The sequence below is a fragment of the Neopelma chrysocephalum genome, unplaced genomic scaffold (genome assembly GCF_003984885.1).
Source record: "Neopelma chrysocephalum unplaced genomic scaffold, ASM398488v2 Primary Assembly neopelma1_61b, whole genome shotgun sequence".
Lineage (NCBI taxonomy): Eukaryota > Metazoa > Chordata > Aves > Passeriformes > Pipridae > Neopelma > Neopelma chrysocephalum.
Window position 1 is genome coordinate 7,481,234 of NW_020897717.1, and position 18,088 is coordinate 7,499,321.

Genomic DNA, 18,088 nt, shown 5'->3' on the forward strand with positions numbered 1-18,088 from the left:
ATGACTCTGAACTGAAAACCCTTGAGATCTACCTGGAACAAACCTCGTGAAGGGCTTTTGAAAACCTGAAGGACCAAGAGAAAACAAACAAATCAGGTTAAGGTTACAAAAGAGTTGCATGTTGGGCTGATTAAAAACTTGCTTATTCCTTTGCACATATGCTACTCATTGCCTCTGTTTCACGTACGTTCCATTAAATACATATTTTACAGTGATGTGGCACATCAGATGTGCAGCAAGACCATGTGCACAGAGCACAGCACCCCCAGGCCAAGCTCTCTGCACACACAACTTCATGCAGATGCATCCAGCCTGAAACTCGTGAACCAACTCGTGAACCAATTCCCATGATTTTCAGCGAGACAAGTTTTCAATTCAGCAAAAAGTTGGACTGTCAAATAAGTCATTTATGGCAGCTTTCCCCAACTGCAGCCCTCCCCCCTACGCACAAAATCCCTTTCTGCTATTTGCTGTAGAGTTATGATTTGTTCCCAAAGGGTGATTCTGGGGAGATAGTGCTTGCAGCGGGAGTTATTATAGTTGGCAAGAATTCAGAACCCAAAATCAGGATACAGGCCATAGTTCCCCTCAGCCTTTTCTTGCAGCACAGCTAAACCAGAATTTCTATCATACTATCTGTGACAGTAAAATCTGTGACATTGGTCAGGCTCCAAAGAGATGGAAGGAACTTAGGAATTAACTTTTCACTCAAACCTGTGTCAGCCTTTGTGCCAATGTGCCCTTTGCTCATTTCCAGTCAAACAAATTTAAATCTGTGGAAGAATGAAGGAAAAAAAATAAAATCAAAACAGTAAATGAGAACACTGCATACAAAATCCTCTTCCCCTCTTTCAGAGAAATTTATGGATTGCAATTGCCTGCGTGCTGCTGCTAAGCTGCAAATACTCCAGGAGAAAGTAATCCAAGGAAGTGAAACTGCTGCAGGAACACCATATGGGTTGGCAATGATGATGTGCCATTCAGCAAGGCTCACCAGAGAAGGGTGACCTTGACAGTGCTCCACAAGCTGCAGTGGGTGGAAGAGTCCACGCAGCCAACTCCTGCCACTTCCTAAAGGGCACGCACCAGCATATGGACACAGCCAGTGCCGTGGAGCCTCCAACTGCAGCACCAGCACAGAGTAACATCATCCAGACAGCTGAAGCCTTAGCCAAAAGTTTCAGAAAACACAGGTCCTAGGTGAGCTGTAGCCATTGCCCTCTTTGATGTTGGGGAGAACAAATCTGATTTAATTGCTGGAAATAACCTGGAATGTCATCCTATTCTTAAGAGGGAAAAACCATTTTGAAACATTATGTATAATTTAATGAAACGTATCAGAGCAAGAAGCCTACTCAGGAAAAGGTGTTTCAGAGGCACAACCCTAGGAAGGCCTCGAACAGCAGCTTGGAAAATAATTATTCAAGGAGTTTGGTTTGGTTTTGTTGTTTTGTGTTTTTGGTTGGTTGGTTGGTTGTTTTTTCCCCCCCTAGCGAATTATTGAGACTAATACAAAATACTCCAATATAAGCAGAAATTTTATGAACACACAAAATACAATGTAAGCAGATCCATATGGTCCTGGCAAAGGGTGGAATGGACATCTGTCCTGAAAAATCCCTCTTAGGTATGCTTTTTTGAAAGCTTAAAATGCTTCACATCTGTTTCCCTCACAGCTGGCAGAAAATCCACAGAACTCCCGATTTGTGAATCAATCTAAAAAATGCATTACAACTTTTGACATAAGAAACCCAGCTTCACATGCTCAATCGACATTTAATTTTCTGTTTGCCAAAATTGGGGCAAATGGGATCCTTTCAAGAGCCCTGTCTATACAACAGCCATTTCACATTAAACAGTCATGGAAAATCTCTGTTTAGCATTAGCAAAGGAGGACATGTGTGTCCGGACAAGATGTTGACTGCTCCCTCTCCTCTTAATTCTCTGTTGTCCAGTTCTTCAAGTTAAAATTCTAATCAACACAATGCTGCAAACAAGCTTTTCCACAGAAAGTCTGTCCAGGGTAGAATCTGCAGCATCACTTGGAAAGAAGAGTGCCCACCCATAGCAGGGGTGCTCCTCACACCCACCTCTGGACCAGAACTGTAGTAACAGCAAGTTTGGCACACAGTGAGCTCCTCTGCGCACGCACTACATAGCTCTGTTTGCTCCCTCTTCTTTCGCTGTCAGATGGAAAACTTTTTGCCTGCTTTGCTAAAGCCAAAAGCTTTACTGTATTTTTGCTTGCTTGTGGCTTTCTTTTGTTTTTCTTGAGCTATGAGGTGAGCCTCCAGGCCTCCCTGATGTAGCAGTTAGCACCAAGTTTGTTCCAAATTCCTCTCACCTAGGACATACATAGCTTTATAAGTTCCCAGTTCTGTTGTCAGTGTCTCCCCAACACCAGAGACACTCACTGATAGAGTACAAAATGCAAGGGATTTTTATACTTACATACTAGATAGCATTGGAAGTTGTATCCCTTGTCTGATGTAGACAGCTTATGAGTTTCCTTTATGATTTTCTTGTATGCAGTTAAAGGTCCGTAGAAAGTGTGAATGGACTTAAGAGAGACTAAAAGGAATAAATTATTGACAGTGCAAGGACTCATCTCTGATAGAGCTGTGGGAGGGGGAAAAAAAGGGGGACGCACACGCGGACACTAGGTGGAATGACAAGACAGCATACTTAAAGGAAGCCAAGATTAATTCTAAAGCAGCACTAAAAGAAAATGTCACCTCCCGCTTGTAGCCTGGGAGGGCAGCAATTTATGCAGGATGAAGAGCCTTGTGCTGTGCAACAAAGAGGATTCAGAGCAAGGTCAACTGGCAAAACAAGCAATGCACATCAGAAACATCACATTGCTGAAACATGCTGCAGTGGGGAACAGAGTATGTCAAGAGCTCTCTGGAGCACTTGTTTGGCTCACCATACAAAAGCATGTTCTAGAAACAGAAACTTAAAGGCATTTATCAAAAAATAAAGCTGGGACAACGTAACTGATAATAATTCAGACAGCCTTTAAGAACTTAGAGAAAGTGGGTTTTTCTACAAAGAACCAACAAAGCATGGTGGTTATCTGAGAGCAAAAATAATGTGACACACAGAGGTACACAGCAGAGGACCTTGACATGTCAAGATCACTTGGCTGGTGAGAGCTGGGAAGCATCCAGAGGTCCACTTCTGAAGTACACTGGGCTATAAAACCCATCATTTAAATCACAAGGACATACGTATCCCTTAAAGATTTAGGCTGTTTATAGCTTCAGGTGTCTTAGTAGAACCTTTTGGAAGAAAGCTGTTTTCTATAATTGTTAATAATAAAAACCAGCCAAAATCTCCATAAAGTTGCTTTCTACCTTTTAACCACCCAGTACATCCAACAGCACTAAAAGCTTTTACAGGCTTTAACTTACAGTCAAAACCTAGTAGAGGGAAATCTGGGGTGTGTGGTGAGGAACCAATGCAGGAAACACTGCCCTGGTAAAAACACTATTCCACCACTGCACCTCCTCTCCCAGTCCTCTTGCCTTGCCATCCTGCTGGGAACACGTTTTATTCTGCGCTCCTAAACCTGATTAATTCACTGTGAAGTCATCCACTTCTCTCTTTCAAACAAACAAGACTAGAGCAGCCATATCCATTTGATGCTTGCATATATGTATATGCACACAAAGCCACACCATGCACGCTAAATATATTAAAATGTGTACATTGGCTGGTCTTCTAAATGGTATAATCCTACTGTAAGCAGTTTTTCATTCTCAGTTGATTAAAGTATTAGTACATAAAACATCTGTCAGAAATAAAGATTAGGCAATGAACTTGTTCAGGAGGAGGCAAACATGCAGCACAAATATTGCTCAAGTAAAATCCACCTCATGTAATATTAACCCTTTCACTGCCAGGAGCCAACATTATATTGGCATGAGGCTGCAGAAAGGAATTTTATGTTTGTTTGGCTTGGCCACGCTTAAATTCACAAGGGCATTCTACTAACTTTATTCTGATTCAACTGAAATACTGCACTTAACTGAAGGAAATATAAGGGGGTGTAACACACCTTATGGGCTGAAGCACAAAGTAGTAAATACAGCATATTGTTCTGTGTAGACTGCAATCAATATAACAATCAAAATTTAATTTTTGCTTTATTTTCAGAGACATTCTGAATCTACGTTTTTTTAGGGATGATTAAAAAAACTGAGAGGCTGGAACTTGACATGCATCACATGCAAAAACTAGTTCTTGTTATTTATAGTGAGAATTACAGCAAGATCAAACCTAAGAAACGCTTGATTCATCACTACCCATCCACATCCCCAGCCTGTTCCTCACCTATCCTGCAACTCTGATGGGAAAAAATCCCCAGGTATGTGGTCATACCCTTAAAAGTGCCCTTTATATGTAAAACCCAGTATCACTTTGCATGATATGCACTCTATATGGACACATAGTCCAAGAATCCACAAGCATAGCATTTCATAACTTTCCAGTATTTTACTACACAACTATACAAACATTTTAATACAGACTTTGAATTTAAGTTTTTGATTGTGTAAAACGGGAGGTTGTTATAATTTTATGCCTTCAGTGGAGCTTCCATCCTGAACTTCAGCTCCACATAACAAATACCATCACTGCAGCTTCATGAGCTGACAGCAGATGCTGCTGTCCCCAGATAAGAAAGTGGGCACTTGGAAGCCCTACCCCACCTACATCACAAATGAGGACTCATAGAAGACCAGCTTACCCACTCCTCAGAAAGGCCTTACTGAGAATCCCTGAAGAGGTAACAAAAGCCTTGATCTGGATTTGGAGAGAAAGAGCCTAGAAAAGCACAGCACTGTACAGCTGCAAGTGTGCTGGGAACAGCACAGTATGACCTTAGGACATCTACTTTCTGCTCATGTTGGAACAGCAGCATTCTCCTGACAACTTCGTGCAAGGAAGAGTCATTGAGGTTTCCAATGACGGTTTTTGTCTGTTTTTCCTTTAAGTGAGAATAAACATGAGGTATTTGTCTATCTTGCAGGTTTCTTTTCTCTCTACCCCACCCTGCCCTTTTGTGAGGGACAGAAACCAGATGCAAGAAATGCAAATGACCCAAAGCCTTTAAAAAGACAGAATCTCTCACAATGAATATATTCAGCATATTGTGACCTTCTGCATCTGCAACTGGACAAAGACTATCAGTAATGTGGAAACATTGTGGTATTTAATACATTATAGGTAAAATAAGCTTGTACTTTTCTCATGACTTCCAGAAGAAAGCTTCTGGGCACAACCCTGGAAGGTAGACTGCACTTTGCTTTAGGATAAAAACCTATTCATAACACTCTGCCACTTATGAATTAGCTACAGAAGGATAATACTAGTAGGAGATTAATGAAAAATGGAAAAGGGAAATGCCATAAAACTTTTGAGAAGTAAATAAGATTCATGATGCTGAACTAACTTATTTTTAGGTGGCCTGGGAGGTTATCAAAAAAGCACACGTTAAAAGGTTCTTCCAAAATCACAGACCCAGACATTGCAACTGTGATGGCAGCATCCGCTTTATAACAGAAACAACCAGAACAGATACAGAGAAAGACACTGCAATATTTCATTTTGATTATTTTATTTTTTTAATCTTCAAAGTTTTCTGCCTTGAGACAGGAATGCATGATAGATAGAAATGGCTCAAACATCTTCACATGAAACACTCTTAATCATAATTCATTCACAATTATTTTTCTAAAACATCTACAGTTACATAATCCCACCCATTTCCATCCATTATCACAGATTTAATTGTTAAACAGTAGTTGCCAGCAATTGAAAGCTGTAAGGCTTTTTGCATATTAGTAGAGTCTTCTGAACTACAAACACAAGAATATCACAACTATAACTCTCACTTTATATGGCAACCCCAGGTGACAGATGTTCCAAATAGAAATGTGTTGCTTATGTGGAGTTCATAAAAGTGACAGAGAGCTCTCTGTGCCTCATTAGCTCTACAATCCTTTCTCCTTTACTAAGATTATTTTCTAAACCTACAGCATATTCCTCATTTGTAACCAAGAATTTTGATGAGCTGACCTTTATCTTCCACTGCTATTTGGCAAATTTGCAAGTCAGGCATACTAGAGCTCTCCAGTAAAACTCTATGTACAGAGCACAGTTTAAACAGATGGGTTGCTTGGAATCCATATCTCCCTCCATCTGAAGGGAACTACTTTGAGGTTCTCTGGAACTGTTGTAAACAAGAGGATATTTTTTTTATATATATATGTGTGTATATATATATTTATATATTTTATATATAAATGTTCTAAATGTCCTTTGGGAGTCCATTTGTTTTTATCTTTCCAAATGATGACTAAATACCTGATCTGTAGCATTTCTCCTGAGAAGATACTAGTAAGGGAATGACAGTTTTGATGCACTTTGGAATGGCACAATCACGTAAACGCTTGCACAATTAAGACTTATGAACTCATCCAAAGTTTCTAAACATGATATTCTAACTAAGAACTAAAATATCAGCACAATGCAGCAAGTTAGAAAAGAAAATTCTATGTAATCAAAATATAAACAAGTACATAGGAAATGGATATCTGCCAGTAAATCTATATCTTTTTTTAAAGTAGGAAATGTATGCACTTAAGAAAAAAAATGTAGCTATCTGACAAACTTTGTAAAAAAAAAAGTACTTTCCAAATGCATAACAAATGCCAAGATATCCCGTAACTGGCCAGGTATAGCCACATGAGAGCTGCATGGCTTAGAGCAACCTGGGGAGGGGTGGAGTGGAAATAAAAATCACAAAAACAATAGATCAGCAAGTCTAGGGAAAAAAAAAAAAATCACATCATCATCATCTAAATTACTGTATGCTTATATCACAACTGCTAAGGGAGCCAGGGGAAAAAATAAAAAGTACAGACTGCAGTTCAACGATTCTTAGAGTTACCTCTAAAAACTCAGAAGAAAAAATTATCAACTTAATATACTAATCCTAAGCACCAATTTAATAATTTAAGTTAACTGTATTTATATTTCTCCTACTAGGGATGGAGCAAGTTTTGCTTGAAGGCTTGAAGTTTAACTCTGGAGCCCATCTGACTTTTGTGTTCTTGTCATGCTTCCTCTACTGCTCACATCAAAGTCACTGTAAAGATTCTCTCAAGTTTCCAACTCTCTAGGCAAGCAATTCTTTGAAGAGACAATTACAACCTATAGTTTAAATCAACTTTCAGGTCACAAAAAGTGAAACATGCCAGTATTTGGTTAGTCTGCTATTAAATAGTCTGTGAAAATGGAACAGCTGACACCGTTCCTTGACAGGATTTGCCTCAGAACTAGCAGCACCCAGGGCAGACCAACTACAAACACATTCAGACTCCACAAGGAATTAGTAGTGTTAGAAAATTGCATATGTGTTAGATCAAGAAGGCATCGCCATACACGTGGCATTGTTACATTATTTTTCCTCTATTTTTCTCATTAAGAAAAAACAAAGGAAAACAGCCCCACAAAGAGCTTTTTGGTTGTTTGTTTCATTCTGTTTGTCTTTGCACCTGGAAAAAGCAGCACAGTACTCGCCAGCTGGAACAGCTCAGCACTTCCCATCAGCTTAGTTCTTTTAGAGAGCACTTTCACATAGTTAAGGTGGTCTACTCCAGCTAATTCTCAGAGCTAACCTTTTTTCCAGTATGTATTTCATGCTACTTCCTGACAGCGATTTCAGAACTGAAATGGATCTATGGTAATGTCCACTACTAACTGTGACCAGATCTTGACACAGACCATCAAGCCAGGCCTTGGGATGGTTCCACACATTGAAGTGAAGCTCAGACTAAAAATCTCACTGAAACTCAAAATCTGGAGTGGTCATGAATCTCAGCTAGTCTTCCCTATTTGAACCCTCACCCTGTAATGAAAGCACGCACACCAAGGGAAAATAACCGCCTGAGCTGGGAGCATTAAGACACCGGTGAGTTATCTTGCTGCTCTTCAGTGACTGTGGACTCGCTGTGCTCCTCGCTCAGCTCATTGGAGGGCTCTTCATAGCTCGGCTCGGCGGGATCCAGGCTGCTCCCCTCGCTTTGCTCCTCACTCTGCTCTTCACTGGCCTCCGCAGACTGCTCCAAGTTGCTCTCCAAAGAAACCGGAGAGCTGCCAGTTACACTTTCATTTTGGTTCATTTCATTAAAAGGCTGTGGGAGATGTGCAGGAGACTGCACAGCATTTTCACTGGCAGGGATGGGCACTTTGGTTGCACCGATATCTATGACAATGTCATTTTGCGGTAGAGTTACCTTCTCCACAAGTTTCCATTGAATAATACTCATGTCTTTCCCTCCAGTTGAAATCAAGTGGCCATCGCTATGAGTGAAGCTGACATTTGTCACATGACTACTGTGAGCACTGTATTTGTGACTTGGAGCCTATTGAAAACAAGCAGAAAGATAAATCACATGTTGACTAGAAAAGCACATGATATGGAAATTTAAAACTACTAGTATTTTTGCTTAGCCCTTTCAAGAGAGATCTTAAGTCACAAAAGAGTAAAGAATTATATTTATATTACGTTTTTGCTGCAATACATCCACTCTTCTTAAGGTCTGTAACTTGAGACAGATGTAGATCCTTATGCAAAAAGTAATGAACCTAACACTAAGGCCAGCAAACACAAAGCATCAAGCTCTGCTCCAGAATTTAAGGATAACTACTGCCACTTCACTTTTAGGTATATGTTTTGTATTTATATTATTTTATACTTTCTATTTTCTATATAAATGTAATGGGGGTTCTTGGATATAAATGAGGTATTTGGCTGCCAGGTTCCAAAACAACTATGCTGGAAGCAGGTGTCTGGCAAGGAAAGCTTCACACAATGTAAACAAGCACATGGACTAGACTGGTCTAGACTTACCTTTGGCTTGGAACAGGGATACTGAAAGAGATGGACCTTACAAAAATCATCAGCAACTGCTATCACTTTTCGGTTATGGGATCTGACAAGGGCATTTATGTCTGTTCCATCTGATCCTTCAGGCCAAACTCCTAGGAAAGAGTACAGCAGATATTCAGCCATGGTAGTTTTAGAAACAAATTAACAGACAATTCATAAACAAAAAAAAATCTATAAAGCTGTGAGAAAAGATGAGATAGAAATTCAACTGGAAAATGGAATGTGCATGGCATTAAATATCATAAATATTTTGCTAGTGTAATGCTGCTCTCCCAGCCCCTCTTCTCTCAAACCCTCAGTCTCAACCAGGATAACATCTCAGGCTTAACATTCGTGTCCTCTTCAAAACCTCAGTCTTGTGTAAAGCTTATCTTAAGATTAAGTTTGCTGCTAAAACTGGTAACTCTTAACACTTTCATTCATGCACAGACATTTTAAAAGCAACAGTGATGCTGATGCATGGGACAAATACAGGTTCTGTACATTATGGTTTTGTTGGTTTCTTCTATGTTTCAATTGGTTTGGCTTCTTTTATTTTAAATCTTAGTATTTGTGTGATTCAAAGGAGACAACTGATTGATCATACTCTGCACAGAAATCCAGCCTGCATGGGTTTCATAGATATAAGTGCTGTCAAGTGCTTAAGTACAATTCAATATGCTTTTAAGTAAAAAGAATGACACAGATATGTCTAGACAAAAGAATAACAACATTTCCTGGATGAAAAGCACTGAGCAAATTGGGGATGGGGGAGGCTCTAGTTTTAACAAAAAATAAAGACCCTAGAGATTCCCATAACAAAACAGACGATTCACATCTGCAAGGAAAGCTGAACAAAAGGTAAGCAAGGGGTTATAAGATACCAAAGTACCATATTTTTAAGCTCGGACTTGGGTTTCTAATTAGGTTCAGGAGTTAGGAGGAATTTTCCCCTCCTCAAATTTCACGCCCACTCCAAAAAACTGTGTGTCTGATTGACTGAGAGGTATACTGATTATCAGATATGAAAATATCTTCTTCCTCCATTACAGTCACTGACTTCAGTAAAATAAAAAACATGTGCTGTCTACTGTTTTATACAGCACAAAAAGCCAAATCAAAATTGCCTTATCTTTTTCAAACTCCCACACTATATATTCTTGTTTTTATCCAGAAAGACAAATAGTCAAAAAAAAGTTATTTTTTTCCATTCTTCAGCGGGTGGAGTAAGAACTTAATTTTCTCTGAAGAATACAAAGGCAGCTTATTAAACTTGTTCCAATGCCAACAAGATACACTGTAGGTAATTTACTAAATAAAGACATGAAGTGCTAAGGAAAGTATTCAGAAACATTTTAGTGTTCTCATATCAGCGAAATCAAACTGGAAAATATATACTATTTAAGAATTTTCAAGTAGCTCCACATGAATGAATTGTAGCTTTCCTCTTGCTTTCTGTATATAAAATACTGTCAACAGGTGGGAATAATAAATGAACTTCAACTTCCCAAAGTTTCAGCTACCACCTTAGGCAGACTGATACAGACAGCTATTCTGCTGATTCTTCTTTTTAATTTCTTCTTCTTTTTAATTTAAGATTAAAATTACAAATACTGAAGATTGCATCTCTTATTAAACATCTTTTGCGTTTGCAAAGTCCTTCAGCAACTCTAAATATAAGGCCACCTTTTTTCTTAAGACAGCAGAATTTGCTTTCAATGCATCACGCAAACATGGAAAAAAACCAAGACATTAATATGACTGAGGTTTTACTTCTCAATATAACTGTAAAAATAACAAAACTCCCAAAATATTGTTATGAGGCATGACAACAGCACTTCAATTTCAGTAAATTCTGCTAAACAGCATTAAGCCTCTCAAAAGTATCTGCTCAGAAAAAAGTGTGGGAAATTTGCAGTAGCCCAGAGAGTGACTTTAATTGCTTGGGTGTAGAGTGATGATACTGCTGAGCCAATAGTAATATCAACTGCCAAAAAGGAGCAATGCTGTTCTCATCCAAACCATGCATTTCCATCCTTTTTCTTCTGCAGACAACAGTGCAATGCCTGAGCCTATGGCACACTATCCACAGAGCTAAACTGTAAAACACATACCCCATAAACCCAAATCCCATAAACTTAACCCTCTCTCCTGAGTGTCAGTGAGCAGTCCCTGGCTTGCTTGGATCCCTGAGCCAGCTGACTCTCGGGTCAAAGCCAGACTAACAAATATATGCTAGGTTGGCTTAGCTGTACTGTCTGATTTAATGGGAAAATACTTGCCTTTGTCTGAGACGGAGCCATAATTTTAAGAGTCTGTAAAGGGTGTCAGACTAGCAGACAGTATAAAATTAGGGCATGATGAATCTTGGCTAGGAAGTTTAAATATATTCTGTTCTGCCCCAGAATAACATCACATTATCTGCTTTATCTACTTCATTCCCAGGTCCTCCGGCACACTGAAGATTTTGAGAGCAGTTGAGACTACTTAAACTTAATCCAGAGTGGTTAAAGTTTGTATTAATCCAAAAGGGCATGCATACAAGATCAAAAGACTTTTCCACTTTTTAAAAACTAAAAGTAAAATGGTTTCTCAAAACAGGGATTATGGGAGCCGCTAATGTCCAGCCTGGCCCCAGTCACTAGTAGCTTCTATCTAACAGCTGTTAAAGAGACAAAGCGAATGGTCCAGATGTGAAACCAAACTCTTTCTGCGCTCCCACTTCTCACCTCCTTAGGTCAGGAGTAAAGGACACTTCTGGGAAAGCCCTGGGATTCAGAGAGCTGCTCCCCTTATTCTGTCTGCTCTACCACCACATGTAGTGGTAGAAGTTCAGTAGCAACAGAGCCTGCTACATCCATGTTTCTGGTAGATTTAAGTACTCTGCATAAAATGTAAAATGCTTCAGCTCCAAGTCTATTCCAGAAGGAATATGCAGTCCTTACAAAGTGTTTTCCTTGCTCCTGGAGAAAGATATCATATTAGCATGAGAGTTTTGGTTTTCACCTTCTGTATCATCTCCCGAATCTTCTAATACTCCATTTTAAAAAAGGATTTTGTGTTGCACTATTATTTCAGTCACAGTAGCAAAGACAGTGAAGAAATGACTGCTGTGCTCCAATTCCTTGTTAGCCTAAGCCTACATGCACAGAGCATCAGGAGGATACAGCCATCCACTTCCAACTTCACCCAGACAGACTGAATAAAAACAAACACGTACACAACCTGGTTCACAGTTCTCAGGATTATGGAAACCAATATTTTCATCAAACTAGCAATAAGCAACAATATTCAGCTCCAGAAAGAGCATGCTCCTGTTTATTTCTGTTACCTACTTCAACTCCAAAGAACTCAAAAATATTTATGCAATCTATCAACTCATCATCTTCCTTCTCTGATCCCTCTATTTTCCCTATTCTGTCTCAGATCTTTGTTACCAAAAAAGGACACATGTCTGATTATTAAGCACCAAATGCCATCCACCCAACCAACATGCTACACAAGAGCGTCAGCGTTAGCCCACACACCAACTTCAATCCTTTAAGGTTACTTGCTCATTAAGGACATGGCAGCCCTTAAATATGCATGACAGGTGTCAGAAGCTACAGAAAGCACTCAAACTCACTTGATTTTCTTCTATCCTGCATATAAACTGGGATTCAAAGTTGAACTCCTAGTAGCTGTGAAAAGATTTGTAGACCTAACCCTCACCTCTAAAGAATTTGCTGATTTACCTGCTTTTGATATTTCCACCAACATGAAGGACAGAGGCAGGTATTTGATCTCAGTGGTGGAAGAGAGACATTCAACACCCTGCTCATACAACTTCACTGAGAGGCTGAACCGTACTTTTAAACCCATCACAGAGAGGCTCCTTATTTATGGCCAACAGAGCTGTCATAAGCAAAAGCAGTTCAAACTGTACTATTAAAACCAGATCTGTCAGCTTTGTAAAGTGGTTTTGTGCATTTTAAAAATAAACTACTAGGCAAAGAGTTAGTTTAATCTGTAAAGAATTTTTACTCTTTACAAACAATGTATATTACTCACCTTTGACTACAGGTATCAAAGTACTGCCATGATTTTAATTTATGGACTATAACCTACACTCACACCTTCTTGTTCCTATCCAAAAGCAAGGTAAGCAAAGGAGAATGCACACGTGCTATATGAGCACTTTAAAATATAAGCTTTCTGCGTCTAAAAACGGTAGCCTAAAATGACAGCAGAAAAGTCAAATCTCAAACTTCAAGAACTAAACAGAAACCAATTGCACGTTGTCTATAGAACATCCGGTGCTCATTATTTCAGACAAATATTGTGGTCAGTCTCTTTGGTCTGTGATCTCAGCACCATCCCTAATAATCATTAACAGTGTACCTCTAATGACAAACTGAAGCAAACAAAAACACAAGCACAGCATGAATAGCTTAAATGCAAGTTAAACAGTGCTTACCAAACACCTGGAAGCCTAGCACACAAGTATATGTTGTCCAATCTATATCCTTACAGTCAGAACGATTCCTGATTAGCTTACAGCCACTTGGAATGTCCCCTGTAAAAAAAAGTGAATAATGAATTAAGCAATGCAAAATTATATTTACATACGTGCTCCTTGAAGTTGCTAATACAGTAAATAAATGCATCTTAAAACCAATCTGGGATTACATTGTAGAGGCAAAGACAGACCAGTATGTTTATGAAATTCCAGATACTTGAAGCTTTACTTGGTTTTTTTGAGTCATATTTACTTCTCATTTCCCTCTTCTGATAGCATAACCTCCCTGCAGTTTGAGTACCCTGCTACCAACTCAATAAAATGCTTTAATGAAAGTCTGCAATATAATAATTTCTTCCTCCTACCAGCTCCACTGATGTGCTAAAATTCAATCAGTCATTCAGGAAGTTCTGCTTTTAAAACAGTGAGCAACTACTGCCAGAGAAACCTTAGACTGCTTTTTCAACTTTTACCTAGGAAAGACTGTCCATCTTGTAATACACTAGGCCACTACTAATGGGCCACAGCTCTTTTCTTCCCTATACATGAAATTAAAGCACTAACATGTCCTTTTGATAGATTGCACTATCTAGATTTGAAACTTAAGTGTGACAGGCAGAAAAAGCATGTTAAGGTGACAGATATTTAAATTGCTCGCTATTCTTGCCTGTACAGGGAAAAAACTGCAGTCCTCTTGGATCTAGTTAAAAGTTGTAAGAAGACAAGAATACAAAAAACAATTTAAAAACAGACTGATATGCACTACTCAAGTTGCATTTCTGACACAGCCATTATATATTAAATTCATATTTTCACATATTAAAAAAAAAGACAATCCCAAAAACATTACTTCCACTAACTTATTAAAGTAGCAATATTGCTTAGCTTAGTTTTCAACACCATCAGCCAAGATAAGTTTCAAACAAGAAAGCCCAGAACAGAACTGTGGCACAGATCCACTAATTTTATTTCCCCAAAATAACTGGTATTGTTGACATCAATTAGACAACTGTATATATTATTTTCAATCTACAGAACTTTGGGCCAACATCAAAACGTTTATGACCTTGTAAAGAAGTAAGCTATATTTGGCATTGCCATTAGGTAATACACAGCTCTGAATAACATCAAGATATCAGGTTACACAAGTTCAAATTGGTCCCTTTGTCAGTAAGCATTTTGTACAGCCCTGATCAAACATATTTTTCTAAATATTCTGACAGTTTATACATATTTCTGTTTCCAGTCTATTTAATTTCATACTTACAGTATAGTATTTCATAGTCTCCTGAGTTTGACATTATATACTTGTTGTCCGGGGACCAGTCAAGGTGTGTAATATAGCTGGAATGTCCCTGGAGAAGAATGCAGTAACAGCAGTGTGAAACACCTACTTTAGTGGAAAGCAAAGCAGAAGTTGTACCCACAGATGGGACAGCTAACAGCAAAAAAAAAAAAAAAAAAATCACCTCCCCACCCCAGGTCTGCTGCAATTCACTTGTGTTCTTTTAAAGGCTCCTTCCCTACTCACAGTGCCACACTCCCTAGCAGCTAAACAAATGCAGGCCTCTCCCACTCTTGCCTTGTAAATCGTGTCCCTCTTGGACTCCAGAATGATTTACTGCTAGAAAGCATTATGCTAAAATATGGATGAACTCAAATTTATATGTGAATTAGCAACATACACATTGCTACTAATTGAGAAAAGCAAGTAACTTGCACGGGATCATTTTTAGAGCCAAACAAAAAAGTGACAGAACTCTTATTTCTCTATCAATTTAAAATAACTTCCATTAAATGCACACACATGCAAATAACCTTTGCTCACCCTAAAAACCTAGGATACCTCGGTTAATGACCGCAATGTAAAAGTACAAGATCATGGCCTGGTGTTACAAGAATACTCTTCTAAGTTTTTTGAAAGTTTCTGCTGTGCTTCTTACACTGCACACAGCAGTGCCAGCTTTGAAAGCCGTCCTCCCTATAGGCACGGGGTCATCTATATTAAGAATCAAAACCCTCTGGTCTAGTTGCTTAGTTATCACCATCAAGAGCACACTGAGGGCTAAACACCTGCCTGGGGTTTTGAGGGAGAAGATAAATGCAGCTGGGCGGAATATTTTTCCTGTGCACAGCCTTTTTTGAAGGTAGTAATAATAAAAATAACAACAACAATAATAATAATAAAGCTATGAAAGGCTCCAGAAAAGCCAAAAATTTGTATAAGGTAGGAATAATTTACTTCCTGTAGAGGAAAGGGTCGGAAATTAATAGAAGTGACATCCATGTCACTCTTTTCTTCCTCCACCCTTCCATTTCTTCTCACTGCTCTCCTCTTCCTCTTGTAAGTCCATCTATTTCCTCCCCTTCTAGTCATTCTGCCAGGCAACAAAATGGCATTTTCTTGACTGATTCAAGTCAATTTATCTCCCTCTCTCAGTGGGCATTATGAAGATGGTGTCCCTCAGCCTGAATGGCCCAGGGTCGAATGGCCCAGTCTGCACTGGCCATGCCAGGGCCATGCAGAAGCACTGCACTGGCTGCCATGTCACCCACCACACCAACGGCTTCCACAGAGAACTCTTAAGAGATGTTGATTGCTTCCAGAATTATATGTAGAAATATACCCATGTCCTGTCTCCCTGTTCCCAGGCCTCTGTGAGAGACTGAAAAAACATTTAGGAGAAAAGCTAGACTTTATGATTTATTTACTTATGAACTAGTCTCTCCCTCAAGCAAAGGAACAGTGTATTGACATAACTGCTTTGCAGTCATGGGTGAGATATATGATATTGACATGCAAACTTGGTATTAAACAAAAAAAAAAAGGGCACAATTGGTTAGGATTTTTTTTCCCCCCTCCCCTTATTTTTCAAGTCTTCGAATTTGCAGTTGAATTCCAACATGGAAAAGAATTGGTCAGTCATTTACTAAATCCTGCCAGACATTTGGCAGCTGTTAAAATTCCTGGGGGCTGCAGGGCAAGCAACAAAGCAATTGGCCAGGGGGCTCTAGGCTGCAAAATCCCTTCAGGCAAGCGATCACCAAATGATGAACTGGAACATAACATTGTTATCATATTTTCAATAGGAGGATCCTGTTTTCTATTAAAATCTTTCTTTGGTAGCTGCCCGCTGATAAGGCAACATTTTACTCTCTCCTTTTCAGTGAATGTAATGATTCATATTATCACTGGATAATAAAACTATCTGACCAAATGGAAACCGTCTCCTTCATTGGCAATGTTTATCTGTTTCAGACTTGAGTGGTGCAAGGTTCAAAATGCCCATAGCCTATAGAAGAGGCACACAAATCATTTCAGGTCAAGTCCAGTGCATTAAATACTTTGGTGTGGCTGCCTGCGTGGCTTTCACCCCACAGCCCTCTCTGTAAATGCACAGCATTTGCTCCTCTTTTGCTAAGTTCTCTCTGATGTAAGGCAAACAGAGACAGCACCAGCCACCCAGGAACTGCTGACATGCTGGAAGTTCATACCCCAGCCCATACCTTCAAACTGCTGACTGCATAGCTGGAGCCCTCAAAAAACAGCTGCACTAGTCAAAACGGTTGTTTAAGCTCATCTGAAATTCTGATCCCAGCCAGCACTATCCCTCACTGTGGTAACAGGCTCACAGGTCACAGACTTGCCTCTCTAGCAGCAGCAGAATGCCTGGTTGTGACTGAGAGGGGATTTAAACGTAACAGTGGGCATATAGCCCTCATGCACAAGCTAATGCTGCTTCAGTAGATAAAATCCTTCTGAAAGTATTCGAATAATGCATTCAAGTTGGAAGAAACAACTAGAAGTTGACTACCAGGAGGACTGAGTCATACTACTTGGAGGTCACCCGCAAGGCTACTGAATGACAGAATGCCAGAAGGATGCAGTGCCAGGAGAGCGCTCCGGGTCCCGAGCATGCCTGGGTGTCTCCCTGCTTAGCATCAAACTGGTACAGACCCGCCAGCATTCTGGCAGGAAGCAGAGGGGAGGCACAGGGTGCATGAAATCGGATCAGCAGCCTCACAGCTACATGTCACTGCCTTCTGCACAGGCTGGAGGGGTCGGGGGGTCTCAGCCCCAACAGAAACTAGCTTGCCAATTTTGTCTCCTACATGCAGTCACTCAGACTAAAAAAACATGGGATAAAAGAAATCTCCTTTGAAGCCTTAACACTTCTGCCTGAGTATAACAATGCTCAATTCTCCCACCCTAATTTTTATAAACCCCTTTCCTGCCAAGGAAGAGGGACAGAGGGACATACAGATGATGGTTTGAGTTACAATATGCTCCCTCTCAATACATAATACATACGATATACAGAAATAAATGCTCATGCATCTTCAAAGAGCTCACAGAGACTGTGAAGTACATAGTAAGCTAAATATTATGTATGTTAGGATTATCCATCTCTGAGATATTTTATATTCTATGGTTAAAAAAATAAGCAATGAGGTGAAATGTTGTACTAAGGTGCAGTCATCCATTGTCATCCCCACTAGCCCCACTGGGGCTCTAGTCTAAGCTCCCTGCAGGCTCAGCCCTTTCCCCACTGCCTGAGCTCCTGGGGAAGGCTGCAGATCCAATTTCTCATCTCACAACCATTGTGGTATTGGGTAACCTCATCATCATCCCGCCCAGGGGCTGCAGCCCC

General features: G+C 39.7%; 1 protein-coding gene across 5 annotated transcripts in view; it reads right to left on the bottom strand.

The window, feature by feature from the left end:
* Positions 1-5,603: 5,603 nt before the first annotated feature.
* The window catches only part of EML4 (EMAP like 4), a 150,265-nt gene continuing 137,780 nt past the window's right edge, over positions 5,604-18,088 (bottom strand). For all 5 annotated transcript variants that reach the window (XM_027681814.1, XM_027681816.1, XM_027681815.1 and 2 more), the window contains 4 exons: positions 14,704-14,791; positions 13,395-13,493; positions 8,921-9,051; positions 5,604-8,432 (listed from right to left, as the gene is read on the bottom strand). In XM_027681814.1, the coding sequence (XP_027537615.1) occupies positions 7,968-8,432; positions 8,921-9,051; positions 13,395-13,493; positions 14,704-14,791 (783 nt within the window). In that variant the 3' untranslated portion in view covers positions 5,604-7,967. The remainder of the gene's footprint in view (positions 8,433-8,920; positions 9,052-13,394; positions 13,494-14,703; positions 14,792-18,088) is intronic.